The sequence below is a fragment of the Mirounga angustirostris genome, unplaced genomic scaffold (assembly GCF_029215605.1).
Source record: "Mirounga angustirostris isolate CCGP_5_RB_7025 unplaced genomic scaffold, mMirAng1.0.hap1 SCAF_9, whole genome shotgun sequence".
NCBI lineage: Eukaryota > Metazoa > Chordata > Mammalia > Carnivora > Phocidae > Mirounga > Mirounga angustirostris.
The window spans coordinates 46,454,544-46,473,764 of NW_026991717.1; the positions used below are offsets into that span (position 1 = coordinate 46,454,544).

Sequence of the window (19,221 nt, forward strand, 5' to 3'; positions counted from 1 at the left end):
CAACAGGTGTTGGCAAGGATGTGGTGAAAAGGGAAGCCTTATACATTATTGGTGGGAATGTAAATTGGCCAACAACTATGGGAAACAATATGGAGGTTCTTCAAAAACTTAAAAATAGATCTACCAAATAACCCAGCAATTCCACTTCTGGGTATATACCCAAAGGAAATGAAGAGAGGATTTTGACAACATATATGCACTCTCATGTTTATTGCACTATTATACACAACAGCCAAGCTATGGAAACAATCCAAATGCCCAACAACAGATGAATGGATAAAAAAGATGTGGTACATAAACACAATAAAATATTAATCAGTCATGAAGAAAGAAGGTATCCTTCTATTTTTGACAACATGGATGGACCTTGAGCACATTATCCTAAGTGAAATAAGTCAAAGGATGACAAGTACTGTATGATATCACTTATATGTTTTATCTAAAAAAGTTAAAACTGTAAAAAACAGAAAGTAAATGGTGGTTATCAGAGGATAGGGGTAAGAGTGATAGTCTTTAAGGGTACAAACTTTAACAAGTAGAAAATAAGCCTTATAGATCTAATACACAGTATGGCTATAGATAATAATATTATACTATAATTATGTAATCTGATAAATAGCACTACATCGGCAATCCTATAAATGTATCAACATGCTGCGCACTGTAAACTTACACAATGTTACGCATCAAATTTATTCAGTAAAAAAAAGAAAGTTTAACTTGAAATTGATTACAGACCTAACTGTAAGAATAAAACCATGACACATCTAGAAGAGAAATCTTATTGATCCCAGATTTAAATTTTTGATTGGATACCTGAAATGTAAATGAAAATTTCAGAAATATAGTAAGTGGCTTAAAAAGGAAGGTTATTAGAATACGTTAGGTATGCAAAAGCTTACTGAATTTTGTGGAATGAAATCTTTATAAAGGGGCATAAATCTAAAAGGCAGTGATTAAATACAAACAAGGCACATTTTAATTTGGACTCCAAATCCTATCCGTAGAATAAACCACCTCTAGAAAGCTGCAGTTTTTCAATTTGACTGAAACTATTCTTTTGGTAAATCAAAAGCACAGAAAGAGAAGCTTCAGAAAATTTCAGGCCATACCTTTGACCTTTTAATGGATGATCTAGTACCCCAGTTCCACCCCAATGGTAAAAAAAAACCAAAACACTGATGAGGCAAGGTTTCAAATGCTTCGTCCCAGAATGTGACTTTAAAGGATTTCCTGTAGCCTCCCTATGCTGAGATTCGGATTCTGCCAAGGATAGTCTTAAACAAATACTTAAGTCTAGGAGGACTGATAACTACTCTCCACATTAAAGGAGTCAAGAATGGCATGCAAATGTGTGACTGCTTCCATAATTTTGAGGTAAGAGAACAGGCTTTAGAGTAGGACAGGTTTAGTTTTAAATGTCAACATTGCCAGTAGCAGTGACCTTTTGCAAGTTGCATAATCTTTCAAGTTTTCTGTTTCTTTAACTGTGACAGTATCGGTCTCCTAAAACTGTTATCAGGATTAAGAATAAGAAGATAAACAGTGCAATGTCTGATACATAGTAATAGCCTAATAAATGTAGAGTATGGTTGTTATAATAATTAGTAGTAACCAGTGAGCTCCCTGTTCCAAGGACTAGGACATTCAGTGGAATGCCAGGATTCAGGGGCTACTATATTTCATTTACCTTATCACCTTTTATTTATAGTGACTTATTTAGCAATGTTGGCAGTCCAAAGAAAAGTCCTCCAACGAATGAAGACTTCATTGGAGGCCTCTGGCTGGCTCAGTCAGTACAGCATGAGACTCTTGATCTTGGGGTCAAGAGTTCAAGCCCTACAGTGGGCCTAGAGCTCACTTAAAAAAAAGCAGGAGCAGCAGCCTTCTTTAAAGGTGATGTGTCAGCCTTTGCCTGAGTTGCCTGAAGGGTAACAGAATATGCCACCCCAAAATATGCTTCTTTGTATTATTTTGAGCTGATTATTTTGAGAAACAGCAGACCCAGGAGTTCTGAAAACAGAATAGAAATTACCCTTTTGTAATGGAAATTTAAATTTATAAAATAAATCTTCCTTTATTTCAGAAAGAGAATGACTAAATCACGAGAATCTGGTCAGTAGAGAAGACACCAACTTAAAGATTTTAATATGCATAACAAACCTTACTTTTGTTTACTATACTTTTCCTGGTTACTTCCCCTGACCTGATCTCCCCCACACTCTTCTTTCATCTTTATCTGGAATGGTATTGAAGCCAGAATTCTAAGCAACCTCTGAGAGTTAATGCATCTTTCCCTATCTCCCACGTGTACATGAGGTACACATGTTAATAAATGTTTCTTTCTTCTTAATCTGTCTTATGTTACAGGGGCCTCAAGCTAAGAACTTACAAGGGTAGAAGGAAAATTATTTTTTCTTCCCTGACCCTTTGTTGAAGATGCTGACTTTGGTCTGGCTGACTCTTTGTCCTCTGCTCCTGACTTGTGCTTACTTTTAAAATGTAATGTCATAACTTTACTCCAAATATGGTCCTTCCTATAAAGTCTAGGTGCCTGGGTGTCCTGGTATATTTTATTCTTGATAAATGCATAACCAAACTAGTCTTCAAGGAGAACATGCCACAATTTACAGTTTTAGAATTCATTATTATATTATTCTATGTATTAAGTTTCCTTGTTGCACATTTTTCACTATGGGTCATTCTGAGTGCAGGCTGATCCCAGCCCTTATAGCAGGATCAACATTATATCTGGAGGGGAAAGAAAAATGTTTGCTTTCATGGGGCTTAAGTAGCCTTCTTAAGCTCCTTAATCAAGCCTTTCTTAAAGTTCTTGGCTCGGTTAAAAAAAAAAGAAGTTTCCCCTAGTCTATTATTGTTACAATTTATTGTTTGTTATATATCTTATACTTTATATGTAGTAACTTTAAACTTTGTAACAAGGTATAAATTATGACATTTTAGAAATAACAGGCTATGTAGTATTAACTTGCTCTAAGACTAGAGAGTACAAAAAAGGCCTGATTTTTCAGATTTCTGCAGGTTTGAAAAAGATGTGACTTCAAAAGTCCAGGGTCAGAATTTGAATACAGACCTGGCCTAGACCTATATGTCCCTTTCCAGATATATTTGTGAGCACAGCCTCTGGAGTCAGACTGCTTGGCTTCAAATCTCAGCTCCAACAAATTAATAGGTGCCTACTTCATAGGATAATACAGAGTGAGGAAAGAGACCCTGCAAGGGAAGGTATGAAACAGGGAAGAACAATGCTGCTTACTCCAGTTGTGAAGCTGCTGATCCCTAAGCATTCTTCCATTGACTCTGGGAGAATGCAGGATGATGCCCAAGGAAAATCAGAGGCAGGGATAAAAGATTAGGAATTTTAGTTCCCTCTATCTACATAACTTTATGCTATAGGAGAAAACCAATTCAATAACTTGATTTACTTACTTTACTTAAAGGACAGGCAAGCAATAACTATATAATAGAGAGATCTTTAAAAATTCCTCTAAATAGATATTCAAATTCATTTCAAGTGCCAATGATCATGTAATGTGCCAAGAAAATCAAGATGAGTAAAGTTTGATTCCTGTTCTTAAAAGGCGCACAGTCTAGCTTAAGTGCTATAACAAGGGGAGGTCAACAAAACACTGTATGTAATGATTAATTCTGCTTAGAGGGCTGTGGTGTCTAAGAAAACTTTCACAGAAATGTCAGACATTAGCCAGTCTGGACATTAAATTGTTGGACAGAAACTTTACATTAGGGTTGGCTTGGTATAAAGATAAAGTGACCCCTTCTCAGCTCTAACTTAGTCTTCCAAGAGGATAAAAGTATCAGATATAATGAATCTACCATTGGGGTCAGGTAGTTAACTATTGTATGGTTTAGAGTTAATTGTGTGTGTGGTTTTTTAAAGATTTTATTTATTTATTTGACAGAGAGACACAGCGAGAGAGGTAACACAAGCAGGGGGAGTGGGAGAGGGAGAAGCAGGCTTCCCGCCGAGCAGGGAGCCCAATGTGGGGCTTGATCCCAGGACCCTGGGATCATGACCTGAGCTGAAGGCAGACGCTCAACGACTGAGCCACCCAAGTGCCCCGAGTTAATTGTTTTTTTGTTCATTGCCTCGGGTGGGTAAAAATCTGTCTTTATCAAGAGTTAGTCCAAATATTCTATCCTAGGTAAATGTGAATCAATATGTCAATTCCCCATCTCTCCATTTCCCCACTTTGTAAGAAGTACCGTAATGAGATGAATATACATAGCAGAAAGACTGTTTGGTCTAAATATCAAAGTTTATTGAAATAAAATATAATCTATAATAAAAAATACTGAGGGTGTTATCACTGGTTACAGTTTTAAGTATATTAACAAAAAAATCCAACATTTTAATCCAAGAATGACACTATCCTTGTGGTACAGTAACAAACATGAAATTAAATGTTGAATAATACTGAATAATTGTCAGAAATATTTTATACTTTCCCATCTATGTTCAATATGCATTTTTTAGGAATATCCTCCAAAAGTGAAACTTTTGAAACTTGTTTAAGACATAGTTTTTAGAATTAAATAGTTTTAACATAATTAGCATTTAAAACAAGTAACTTTCTTTCATAGAAATTCAGTTCAATTCTAAGTTGGGTAGATGCTTTTAGGTGTCATTTGAAAAATGTATTTCAACGCTGTTTTGTATCAGTCTCTACAGTTGCTATTATTCTCACATTGCAATTAAAACTGGTCATAAAGCAAAATGAATGAGTTAGAAGTAGAAAGGGCGTTAAGAGAGCAAAGAAAAGGAGGAGGATAGAACAAGCACTCATACCCTGTATATTTAAACTCTTTAAGAACTCTATTTCAATTGGCCACTCTTGGCCTAACCCAAGAGATCTATGATATGTCATAGCAACTTCCTGACCCAAGTAGTTGGACATTAAAGTGGAGGAAGAAAACTTGTTTCTTCTTACTACATTTCAAGATCACTTGCTCTGTAGTCATGATACTACTTCACTTGCTATTCCCCCCAAAATTGGCCACATCCAATAATTCTGCACAATTCAAGGAAAAAGACTCACATGCACTAACTTTAGGAAATGACTTTCAGGTACCTCTAAAGTGTCACAAGTGAAGATTATCCCTTTTGCTGACTGTTGTGTAGCTATCATACATCAGTCTTCTATCATATTGTCCTACTTGTGATGTGTGGGCCTGTGAAAACAGTGGTTGTCATTTTACTAAGGAAAATTGCTTTTTAACAAAAACCATTTTTCAAATTCCCATCTTTAAAAATCTGTAGAGCTGTGATATCCTATGTACTCTGGGGGAAAAAAAAATGATTACCTCATACAACTAAAACTTAAAAGGAGGGCGCCTGGGTGGCTCAGTCGTTAAGCGGCTGCCTTCGGCTCAGATCATGATCCCAGGGTCCTGGGATCGAGCCCCGCATCGGGCTCCCTGCTCGGCAGAGAGCCTGCTTCTCCCTCTCCCTCTGTCTGCTGCTCTGCCTACTTGTGCTCTCTCTCTCTGTTAAACAAATAAATAAAAATCTTAAAAAAAAAAATACTTAAAAGGAATAAAAACTGACAAAATTGAGATACACCAGACAGATCTTCAAAGATTAAATGCCAATCTTAGCCTTTAAACATATTGTTAGTTAGAACTACTCTATAGTGGTATTTCAGTGATAATGCCCATTTGGACAGGTCACTGATTTGGGAATTTAAATGGGCATTTCAATTTCCTGACTTCCTATTTAAAGGTGTGACTACTAGACCCAAAGAAGCCAGCATCACCTTCAGAAGAATTTTGCTTTGTGCATCCTCTAATCTAGGAGGCATCTCTGCCTCTCAAAGCAGTATACTGCAGTGAGGAAGGATATAAAGTTTTTAAAGTTAATGACAAATTATCAAGTTACTTGAAAAAAATTCTTAAAATTAATATCAAATAAAGTAGATGCATTGTAGAATAATACTAGAATTTTGTCTTTTAAATCTACAGTGATTTATAGTTTAGGTTTTGTATTTCTGCCATGGTATTTCAATACCTTATCTGGGATAGTACCATGTTCTCAAAAATACCAGTTATACGCAGAGAAGTCTAAATCTCAGGACAGTAGGACAAAGCTGAACTTGATAATAGTTCAGCTATTATTGAAGACTTAGACCCAATTTTTTGAGTTTAATTTTTTCAGATCAGAAAAGTGAAATTAGAAACTAGGATACTTTATTTAAAAATACATATGCATATTCACAGTGTATTAAACTCTGATTTCTAATAACAGAGACACTGGGATTAAGTAACAGACATGTGTGAACTAAAATTCAGATAGATCTTCAAAAGAAGTTAAAATTACCTGGGTCCTGCAGTCTGTCCCTCAGACTCCATTATCTCTATTTTGCAATTTTTTTGGCCAAGAAGGCTTCGATTTTAAACTTTAGTTTGTTTTAAAGTGTGACCTGAAAAAAGTTACCTCAGTTCTTCATAAGATTTTCTCAGCAGCTGTAGAAGTGTTGGATATCACAGTAAAACAAAACAAACACCACTATATTCCCAGAGAACCGAAGAACTCTGATTTTCAGTCACTTTCTAAAAGGAATTTATCTGCACATTATCAAATAACATTTTATACCTAAAAACAGATATAATTCAAATAGCTCTAAAAGTGACAGTACTTGACAGACCTAAATGAATTCCATCCATGCACAAAAGTTTACATATATGTATTAGTAACCTGATACCACTGTACTTTGGGCAAAGAGAATCTAAATATTTAAATATATGAAAGATACTGGAAAAAATAGACTTTTAATGCTCTTATACTCTCAAAATAATCTCAATTTTGATCAAAACACAAAAGCAACCACAAAATACATTTTGGGAAGAGATGATGCCATACTCAAAGACAAGATAATTCTACAAATTTTAACAGCATTAAAAAAAACTGACTTTAAGAAATATTGTCATTGGGAAAAAGATCTGCACATTCAAGAACAAAAACTATAATATTTATGATTATTTAAGTCATATTCTGAGCTTATACTATGCCCTTTATTCAGGAGTATAAAGCACTAAAAAAACGAGCATCTTTTACATATTTAGAATAAACTGAGGCACAGAAAGTTTGCCCCTTTTGGAAAGATAAAAGCCAGATTTTTAGACCTAAAACAGTTCAGACTTCCAACATTTCCACATTTGTAGTTCCTTAAAATACAAATTATGTACTATCTTTAATGCCTCCATGTTATTTTATCAAGCATTAATAAGTTTACAATAATAGTTTAAGTTGTATGCCCAAGTATTGTATGATAGGTAAAGCCTGTTAATTTTTCCATCATATTTAAAAATAACTGGTATATTTAATAGGAAATTAAGTGAAATGTAATAATCAATTTGCTTTTTTGCTTAAAAGAATTTTTTTTTTAATAAATGAGTTAGAGGACAGCCCTGGAAATTCTCGCCTTGATTATTTCTCCAGTAAGACTTGACAGATATCTTCTTCATATGCCAACATTAATATAGGGACTAATTCTTTATTTAAATATCTATTTGACTTCTAGTCCTCTTTCCTCTCAAGATCTTTCTTAGTGACCTGAGCTGGTGATTCAGTAAAAACAAAGTATTAGGTTTTTGTGCAAGTACAAAATGGCATTTAATGTTGGGTTCAGTCAACTAATCTCTGATACTGATTTGCTTAATTAAGCTAAGATCAAGAAGTATGAGGAAGAATTTGAAATATAATATGGGATAAATTGTCAAATACTAGAAATATGAGACACTAAAACAAAATATATTCCAAAACCTAATCCTAAATTTCAATCTATGCCTCATTCGATTGCTAAACTGACACCTTGAAACATGGAAGAAGTTACATCACCTAAGCACATTGGACCAGCATATTACAGGAAGCAGCCAATGCAAATTTTAGCTGCCTTAAACTGCTTAGTGTATGTATGTACATATGTATGTGTGTGTATTCTTAAATGGTAATTCTTAAATTTGAGGGAAAGTTCCCAGATTCCTTTGATAATAGAAATCATGGATCCTTGCTTCAGAAACACACACACACACACACACATACTTCTAAGTGTTGATAACCTATTGTAAATCACAGCATTATTAATTCAATGGGATTACACACCAGGACAATTTTCATACTGGTAAGAAAGACTGGTCACTAAACTTAAGAAATAGCCTTTGAAAGTACAATAAAGTATAGTGACCATGTCCACTCATTTGTATCTCTTTTGCTAAATCTAATAGTGATTAGTTGATGCAAATGTGTCCCTAATCTAGCCTATAAATATTAACAACAAAAATGTTTCAGTTCTAACTTCTGCTAGCAGTTCATGTAACAGTTACAAAACACTGAAGGAAAGACTTGAATATACCACTATCGAATTCCAATGTACCCAAACCAGCAATGAAATGTCTGAATATATAATTTGTTGCCTTGAGCAAAGTGTAAGAAAATAAAGACACAATGGCTCTAACCTTCAAGGATGGGAAAGCAGTATCTCCAAGAAGTTTGTTTTAATAGAACTGAACATTTAATTTTTTCCTCACAGTAATCAAAGCAAACATTTTATCATTATTACTCTTGGTATATTAAACTGAATTCCAGGAATGTAAGAAAGTCTGACTTGGAAATATTACATAGAAAAAAGGTTGAATTAACAAACACATGACATTTTTTAGTTATTTTTTATAAGTATACATTGACATCTACTTATCTGATAGCAGCACTGCTGGTTTTGAGTGAGTTTTTTTTTCTTCCAAAGGGAATGCAGAATGGCAGTATTATCTTTGGAACAAATTAAGAAGACAGTAACAAATAACAGAATAACTTTTACACATATATTTTTCAAGGGTAATAAATAGATAAGTATATAATTATGGAAAAATATGCCTTAAATACGCTTTTTAAAATTTCTCCGGATTTACTGTTTTGCTTTTTCTTATTAAAATATAATGCACTATCACTACTATCTGTTCTAGGAAAAACAAACCCTGAGGTTTGAGTTTCCTCCTTCAACCAATATAGTGATATCAAGAGTAAACTTGGACTAAGGTCAACTTGCTTGAGCCAACAGAGAATTCTGTAGTACATCTGATTACTTTACCAATGTACACATATTGTAGGTTATTAACTAGAGACTCACCAAATATTTTGTATCAACGTTTTATACCCCAGATTCTATGATGATTTATCATGCTAGCATAGGAAATCTGAAGGAATAAACAAATGGTATAACATAACCAGACATGCAATGCAGAAGGACATGACATAAAAGATACAGCTTGACCCTGGATTTTTCCCTTAGAATAATTCCTTCCATAAATAAGACTTTACTTTTTATTTTTACATATAGACTCATCCTATAAGTGGTCTTGGATCATGGAGAATGTTAAGGACATAGCTTAAGAACTCTAGACCACATGAACATTCTCCAAGTGGATGCTCAGGTTAGATTAAGATGCTCTTAAACAAATTTACTGAGGCTTAGAATGTAAATCACATAACTACTTGCAGCAGCAACAGTCTTTTCAAAAATAACTAAAACAAACTTTTAAATATAAAGCATATAAAAAGGACTATTAAGGACAGTAGAAATACAGGAAAATATGTGTTGCCTCATAATAAAGTTCAATAAATATTTCTTTCTGAATCCTATAAACACTACAAGATGTTATAGGTCTATTTGGTTCCCATAAGTTAAAAAAAAAATCTGATTGCTTTTACATAAATTCCTCCCAATTCTTATCTATTTTCAAACAGATTTTTATTAATGCTTTTTCACTAGACTCAGAGATTATTTCTCTTCCTTTCAGAAATGTGCTTTTTTGTTGGCTTTAGTAAGTATACTTAATTTTCCAGCAAATAAACATGATTTAAATTTTAAGGTTCAAGGTAATTCTAGAAAAAGGTAGACATTGAACTATCTGCTTTTCTACATCCCATATTTACAAGGCCTAGCATCCACTCTGGTTTCCTTCTTATACTCAGTTATCACACTGTCAATAAATAGTAACTGTAGTACAAGTTACCTATATTAAAGATTTCAAAATTCCTCAAAATTTCACAACACTACAAAGTCATTAATATCTGATTTTGATAGAATATGAGTATTAGTGTTATGCAATTTTTTGGTATTGGAAAAGAAATACAAATTATTTTTTTTCTATCTAAATTAAACCCAAGCTCCGTTATCAGTTCTCAAGATAATATCTAAAATGTACATTCCTAAAGAAAGGTAAAGCTGTTCAAGGGCTGAACTAGTCCAATACAGGATGAAGGGTTATTGATTTGTTATTTTTTGTCTCGGTTCTTTTGTTGTTTGTTTTTGTTTTTTTTCTTTTTACATCCCTATATTAAACCCCTGGTTTCTCTTGGATTAGATCATAATTTAACATTGTAAAAATTAATTTCAGAAACTATTGTGCTAGTATTTAGATTTCAGGAAGGAATCAGACAAAATAAGTTACCTCCATTCATTGTTAGAACAGAAGATAAAATAGCTTACTAACTGATATGAGTTATGAATGTCACTATGACACAAAATTTGCTGTGATTTGCTTATTTGGCTACAAGTGCAGTATTTTTCATGAATGATAACACACAGCATTTCCAACTTGTAACATGAAACTCCAGCTCATAAAGAGTGTACTGTGTGACTTGAAAAAGTCTGATTGTAACTAAGTAACAACCTTTCCCCTGAAAAACATGAACAAAATCCATTGGGAAATCAGGCACAGACGGTATTTATCGGTTTTTCTTCCTTTCCTCCTGTGGTTTTGTTTCTCAAGACATATAGATGCATCCAACAGAATCCAACACTTGTTACAAAATGACACAGCTATTTTTGTCCTTTTCTTTCTCTTTATCTTTTTCTCGAGGTTCCTTTCGTTTACGTTCACTATTCCCAGGTTGTCTTCTACTTGGAGAGGCTTGTGCTGGCTGGCTTTGCTTTAAGAAAAATAAACAGGAAGAAATTACCTCAACTTTCTAAGGTGCTTAATCATAGTTATCTAGAAGGAAAAACCACAAGAGTGAAAGGAATCATTAATGGGAAAAAAAGTTATTTGTATACAGATTTGTTATGTTACATGGTATCTTAATAACTGCTCCTGTCATTTTAGATAGATCTAATTAATGTATCCATTATTCTAAGTAAATGGAATTTCAAACAATAAATAATATATAGGATTATATGCCCTGAAACCTCAAATTCAAGAAATATTTATGTTAAAGTTTAGAAAATGTTAAAGAAGGTGACATTTGGTAAATTAAGTTCCCTAAGATCTCATTAAACTATAATAAACCTCATTACTATAAAAAACAGATTTTAAAGGAGAAAAACAAAAATCCTGAGAACTCTGAGTGTGAAATAAGTGTATTCTGTGAAATAAGAGAATGTAAGAGAACGTTTTTAATGAAAAGCTATTCATAACATGGTGGGTTTTAACTTTTAAGCTTGGAATAGTCAATATTTGAATTAGGAATAGAAATACTTAGGTTAATGGAGACCTCTATGTTTAAAGTTTCGTCAGACCTTAGAGTGCACCTTGTTTTCTTAAATACCCAGGTCAAAGGAACTGTTCTGGCATGGTACAGTTAAACATAAAAGAAGGGAAATATTTTTTTCATTTAATAAAATGAGATTTAATATAAAGTAACCCACTTAATAGTCACATTTTCAGTGCTTAATACATTTAGGAAAAGTGGAAAGGTACTAATAACCTTTGTTGAATGCTTAGTACATGTCAGACATTGGGTTAAGTACTAACATTATTTGTTCTTACCCACAAACCTAAGAGTTAAGCATTATCTTTTATTTTCAAGATAGGGAAAATGGGGCTAAGAGAGGTAAAGGACTTTGTCCAAGGTGTTACAACTAGCAGGGGTAGACAGAAGCAGGAAATGCAATCCATTTCTATCTGGCTCTGAAGTCTACATTCTTCCCAGCAGTACTTCACACTGCCCTTTAATTGTTACAAAAGACTTTGTTCCCGTTGGTTTATATTCTTTGGATATACAATTTAAAAAATACATTTGATTCGACTGCACCAGAAATAATAAAATACTTAGGAAAAAACTTAACCAAAGAGATGAAATATGTGTACTCTGAAAACTATAAAGCACTGATGAAAGAAATTGAAGACCACACAAAGAAATGTAAAGACATTCCACGCTCATGGATTGGAAGAACAAATATTATTAAAATGTCTATACTACCCATAGCAATCTACAGATTTAATGCGATCCCTATCAAAATTCCAACAGCATTTTTCACAGAGCTAGAACAAACAATCCTAAAATTTGCATGAAACCACAAAAGACCCTGAATAGCCAAATCAATCTTGGAAAAGAAAAACAAAATTGGAGGTCTGATAATTCCAGACTTCAAGTTATATTACAGAGTTGTAGTAATCAACAGTATGCCTGGCTGGCTCAGCCAGAAGAGCATGCCACTCTTGATCTCAGGGTCACGAGTTTGAGCCACATGTTTGGTGTGGAGATTACTTAAATTAAAACAAAAACCAAAAAACCAGTATGATACTGGCACAAAAATAGACACATACATCAATGGAACAGAACAGAAAACACAGAAATAAACCTACAGTTATATGGTCAAATAATCTTTGACAAAGGAGGAAAGAATATGCAACAGGAAAAAGTCTCTTCAACAAATGGTGTTGGGAAAACTGGACAACTGCATGCAAAAGAATGAAACTGGACAACTTTCTTACCCCATACATAAAAATAAACTCAAAACAGATTAAGGACCTAAATGTGAGACCTGAAACCATAAAGACACTAGAAGACAGCACAGCCAGTAATTTCTCTGACATCAGCCATAATAACATCTTTCTAGATATGTCTCCTGAGGCAAGGGAAACAAAAGTAAAAATAAACTATTGGGACTACATCAAAATAAAAAGCTCTGCACAGCAAAGGAAACAATAAAACTGAAAGACAAGCTACTGAATGGGAAAAGGTATTTGTTAATGACATATCTGATAAAGGGTTAGTATCCAAAATATATAAAGAACTTCTACAACTCAACACCAAGAAAACAAATAATCCAATTAAAAATGGGCAGAAGGGGTGCCTGGGTGGCTCAGTCGGTTGGGCGTTTGACTCTTGGTTCGGCTTGGGTTGTAGTCTCATAGTCGTGGGATAGAGCCCCACGTTGGGCTCTGCACTCAGGGCAGAGTCTGCTTCAGATCTTCTCTCCCTCTCCCTCCCATTCGCTCCCTCTCCTTTAAGTAAATAAATAATTAAAAAAGTTAAAAATGGGCAGAAGACATAAACAGGCATTTCTCCAAAGAAGACATACAGATGGCCAACAGACACATGAAAAGACACTCCACATCACTCATCATCAGGGAAATACAAATCAAAACCACCATGAGATATCACCTCATATCTGTCAGAATGGCTAAATTAAAAAACATAAGAAACAACAAGTGTTGGTAAGGATGTGGAGAAAAAGGAACCCTCATGCACTGGGGGGAATGCAGACTGATGCAGCTACTGTGGAGGTTCCTCAAAAAATTAAGAATAGCACTACCATATGACCCAGCAATTACACTACTGGGCATTTACCCAAAGAATACAAAATACTAATTCAAAGGGATACATGCACTGCTATGTTTACTGCAGCATTATTTATAATAGCCAAATTATGGAAGCCTCCTAAGTGTCCATCAATAGATAAATAGATAAAGAATATATGGTATACACAATGGAATATTATTCAGCCATGAAAAAGAATGGAATCTTGCCACTTGCAACAACATGGATGGAGCTAAAGAGTATAAGACTAAGTGAAATAAGCCAGTCAGAGAAAGACAAATACTGTATGATTTCACTCATATGTGGAATTTAAGAAACAAAAGTAAATGAGCAAAGGGAAAAAAAAGAGACAAACCCAAAAATAAACTCTTAACTATAGAGAACAGACAGATGCTTCCCAGAAGGGAGGTGGATGAAGAGGGGGAAATGGGGGGAATATGTGAAGGGGATTAAAAGTACACTTAGCTTGACAAGCACTGAGTAATGTATAGAATTGTTAAATCACTATTTTGTACACCTGAAACTGGTATAACACTGTATGTTAACTACACTGGAATTAAATTAAAAACAAAAACAAAAACAACTGAAGGGGCGCCTGGGTGGCTCAGTCGGTTAAGCTTCGACTCTTGATCTCAGCTCAGGTCCTGATCTCAGGGTCGTGAGTTCAAGCCCCGCGTTGGGCTCCACACTGGGCGTGGAGCCTACTTAAAAAACAAAACAAACAAAACAAAAAACAAAAACTGAAAAATCTTGCCATCAGAAACTCAGGAGAAATAATTTCACTAAATGAGAAATATATTAAGATAATAAACTTATGACAATGCCATAAAACCATGGGTGCTAAAATGCTAACATAACTCAAGAGTCAATACCGAATTTAAAAATATTTATCTCAGTACAAATTTCTTTGTTGCTAAAGCGATCATTGTATTTAAGAATCAGAACAATAGTTTTTACCTGGGCCTGTGTAGAAGCAGCAGCAGCAGCTGCTGCTGCTTGTTCCTGTTCCTGATAATATTGAGAAGCCCGTCTATCCTCCTCTTCTTGGAGTTTCTTTGCTAGTTCTAAATCACTGATTCCTTCAGGTATTTGTTCCCAATTGATCTCTTGGCTCTGCTGCTCTTGTTGTAGAGATAATGCCATAAGGTAGTCCTAAGAAATTAAATTATAACCATCTTTAGCTATGAGATTTTACTGAAGAACCGAGGAGTATAAATATAGAGGCTATACCTACAGAACTATGAGAAAGGCTTTTGAAAAACATACCAGAGTTTAAATATAAAAACTAAAGTTACCTAAGTATTTCTGTTTGAGAGCTACAATTTCAGTGATGCTGCCATTGTTCTAAATATTCTTGGAATTCATTTAAAATTATTTCTAGAACTAGAATATAAGGCATTCAAGAAAGCTTTAAAAACAACTCACCTGAACCTCCCCCGCCCCCCCGCAAAACTCCCCCTAGGGGCACCTGGCTGGCTTTGTCTATACAGCATGCAACTCTTGATCTTGGGGTCATGAGTTCAAGCCCCATGTTTGGCGTAGAGTCCACTTTAAAAACAAACAAAAAAACCAAAATAAACCTCCCCCTATTTATGAAAGAAAGATGTCTGTAGAAAATTGAGACAAAATTAAAAAGTGTAAATAAGAAAGTTAAAATTACCATATTATACAAAGATAACTATTATTAACAACTGATATATACCCACGTAGTTTTTTCTACATTCACATACAAACTCAAACACATTTCCCAACCTCCATTTAATGTCATAAGTCTTTTTTAAAAAAAATCATAAGAATTTCCCAAATCATTTATTAAATGTTCTTCCAAAACATTATTTTTAAAACCAACACAGTTGCCCATCATACAGTGATATTCAATTACTTAACCACCTCCTGCTTCCTCCCACAAACACCCCCAAATTATTTCCTATGAGAAAATGTGATGCTTCTTTGGTTGAAGGTTATATTATCTAACTTCACACCCACATTTATTAAGAATTAGTACTGAATGGAACTTGACTACTCTGTGCATCTCCCCCAAACTATCCTCAAAGTAAGAGAATTTTAATTACCCACAGAGGATATCTAAAAAGTTTTTGCCTAAGAAGACTTTGTACTATCCAGCATGAATATATTACCAATATGAAGAATTTGTCCTTCAAATTTTTCTCCTCACTTCTTCAAACTGCTCTTTGCCACGTCCCATGGTCTTAAATCCACTTTCCTTGCAACTTCCACAGACACTATCCTGTATCTTTTTTTCTCAGCATCTTACAACTTTACTACTGTAGCAACCGACTGCTTTACCTTCATTCCCTCTGCTCTAGTATTTTTTACATATCGTGTTAGAAAAATCTTGTACATTTCTCTCAAGTAATCTTTTTTTTAAATGCCCCTATAAAGCTTCTGAAAGAAAATGAGCATGTTATTATAACTATTTGTATACTTAACTTCCAAGAGTCCGAGAAAGATCAGCATTTGTTTGAATCAAGTATTCTTCTGTACACTCATAGCTTACTATTCAAAGTGCCCTACAGAACTTAACATATAATTATTGGTTGGTCAAATATTCGCCTCTCTGTTAGACTGTAGAATTTTTGAGGACAGGACTAAATGATTTATCTTTGAGTCTCCAGGACCTTGTTAAGAGTGCCAGGAACACAACTACTCAATGAATATTGGCCAAATGAACAGTCTCTATGTACTTAAATTATCAGTATCAGAAACGTGTGCCAACTGTTCAACATAACCGTATTTCTGCCCCAGTAGGGGAAGCAGTCCCATCACTGTTATACTTCTAGTAACAAATACACTTGTGGCTCCAAGACTGCCCACCTATAGCAGGTGAAGATCTTACCTGTCGCTGTTCTAAATGAGAATTCCACTCATTAGTGCAGTTCTTGCCCTAAGTGTCTGCTTACCCTGGACGCTAAGGCTTAGAACACCTACCTTCTTTTTTACCCTCTCTTTTTTCTACTTTTTCTGACTAGCTAAATATATCTCTCATCTGTGCTCAGCTCGTCTCTACCACCATGGCTAAGCCGTCATCACCTCTTGCTTGAATTGCTAGTCTCTGCTTATAGCTGTGTCATCTGTTCATACCTATGCATTCTTCACATAGTAGCCTTTAAAAAAGGTAAAGCAGGGGCGCCTGGGTGGCTCAGTCGTTAAGTGTCTGCCTTCGGCTCAGGTCATGATCCCAGGGTCCTGGGCTCGAGCCCCGCATCGGGCTCCCTGCTCAGTGAGGAGCCTGCTTCTCCCTCTCCCACTCCCCCTGCTTGTGTTCCCTCTCTCGCTGTGTCTCTCTGGGTCAAATAAATAAAATCTTTAAAAATAAATAAATAAATAAATAAATAAAATAAAAAAGGTAAAGCAAATCATCTCACTTCCATGTTTAACACTTGGCATATCTTTCCTATTACAGTTCAGAATAAAATTCAAACTGTACCATGGCCTTCACAGTTCAATATAATCTGGCCTTCTGAACCAAAGTGTATGATCAATGTATAACATGTAAATGATCACTTGCCGATTTAGGAAATGTCAGGAATATCTCACAATGAATCTTTAGTTCAGAAGTTTTAGATAACTGAATTCACATTTGAAAGGAATGAGCATTTTATTTTTTATTCTGTTAAAAAGATGTATTTATTTGAGAGAGCAAGCAAGAGCAGGGAGAGAGGCAGAGGGTCAAGCAGACTCCACATGGGGCTCGATCCCAGGACCCTGAGAGATCATGACCCGAGCCAAAGTCAGACACTTAACTGACGGAGCCACCCAGGTGCCCCAAAAGCAAGAGCATTTTAAACTATATGAAGAAGACAAATTTACCTGATCTATCTGGTCTTGCTGTCCTCTGTATACGGTTTCAGGATCTGAAGGAGGCCGCAGATGAAATTCTGAGTCACAGAAATTTCCATCACCATCCACATTGTGTAGGCTTTCCCAAACAACTTTTTCTTCAGTAAGAAACCCCTGGTCTGTTACCAGCAAATACAGTAGACCCTTAATAAGAAAGAAAAAGGACTGTTAAATTGACCAAAACTAGTTAACACTTAAGGGAAATTTTATCACCTGTATGTTTAAAGCATATTAATTATTCCTACTAGTTAGATATAATAAATAGTAGACTAGATATCTTATTTGTTCAGTGAATTAGGTCTACCTGGCTTTGAATATAGTTTATAATTGGTGTACTGTAGTATAACGAGAGGTAGGAAGCCGCTGGTAGGCTCACCTATGAAATGACTTATCAGTAAGCCTTTGGGGGTTTATAATCTCATTTCATAAAATAGAAATATAATATACAAGTTCCTTAAAAACATACCAGGTAACAAGACACAGTCATAGTAAAATGATATCACACTGCCTGTTTATTTAAAATAAAAAATTAAGCCTATATGACTAACCCAATCCATACAAATTTTTTCTTTTTCTGCTAGCACCATTAGCTGTTCTTTCATATACCAACAGTACTTTGTACTTATTTCTATTGGAGCATTGAATCACACTGTGCCATGATTATGTTTCCCTGCCTCATTCCCAGACTATATTTTTAAATCTGTTATCTCTTGGCCTAGTGTAGGGTGCATCATAAAGTTGAAGCCTAATATTTATTGAATCAATTAATGAATTAAGTTGTATTTACCATCACTACCACAGAATTTAGTACAGACATCTAATTTTTCATATGCATTAGTTCTAACTCCAATCACAGTAAAGCATCCCTACTATACCATGTAAGGTTTATAAGCCATTTTTTCTTCAGATCTGCCAAAGACAGGACTTTCATTTATTTACTCAGGGTTCCCACTGGTTAATATAGTATTTGTTGTTGCACAAGATTCGTGCTTCTCATGTTCTCTCACTACAATTAATCTTAATAATTAAGAACAAGAAATTCCTTTAGAGAGTTTGGTGGTGGGGTTAGACAAATTACTGAATAAGAACCACAACTATATGGTCAACTAATCTTTGACAATGCAGGAAAGAATATCCAATGGAAAAAAGATAGTCTCTTCAACAAATGGTGTTGGGAAAACCGGACAGCAACATGCAGAAGAATGAAACTGGACCACTTTCTTACACCATACACAAAAATAAATTCAAAATGGATGAGAGACCTAAATGTGAGACCTGAATATTATGCGAAGCGAAAGAAAGACAATTATCATATGATCTCACTGATACGTGGAATTTGAGAAACAATGCAGAGGATCATAGGGGAAGAGAGGAAAAAATGAAACAAGACAAAACCAGAGAGGGAGACAAATTGTAAGAGACTCTTAATCTCAGGAAACAAACTGAGGGTTTCTGGAGTATACGGGGGTGGGAGGGAAGGGGTGGCTGGGTGATGGACATTGGGGAGGGTATGTATTATGGTGAGTGCTGTGAATTGTGTAAGACTGATGAAACACAGACCTGTACCCCTGAAACAAATAATACATTATATGTTAAAAAAATGAAAAAAAAGAAAACTGCTCCTGAAAGCTTTCATCTTCTAAAACAAACACACCCACACACACCCACCCCCCCACACAAAAACACCCCCTAGGCCATCATTCCAAGCTGCTGGGAGTGTTTGGGGTTCAGACTAACTGTGACCCCATAATCACACCTGACAGTGCCAACTATGAAGCAAC

The 19,221-nt window shown here is 35.0% G+C and overlaps 1 protein-coding gene across 4 annotated transcripts in view; it reads right to left on the reverse strand.

The window, feature by feature from the left end:
* Window positions 1–2,092: 2,092 nt before the first annotated feature.
* The window catches only part of MINDY2 (MINDY lysine 48 deubiquitinase 2), a 78,528-nt gene continuing 61,399 nt past the window's right edge, over window positions 2,093–19,221 (reverse strand). For 2 of the 4 annotated variants that reach the window (XM_064570409.1, XM_045899973.3), the window contains 3 exons: window positions 17,411–17,584; window positions 14,537–14,731; window positions 2,093–10,966 (listed from right to left, as the gene is read on the reverse strand). In XM_064570409.1, the coding sequence (XP_064426479.1) occupies window positions 10,841–10,966; window positions 14,537–14,731; window positions 17,411–17,584 (495 nt within the window). In that variant the 3' untranslated portion in view covers window positions 2,093–10,840. The other 2 variants (XM_054513517.2, XM_045899974.3) reach the window with 2 other exon arrangements.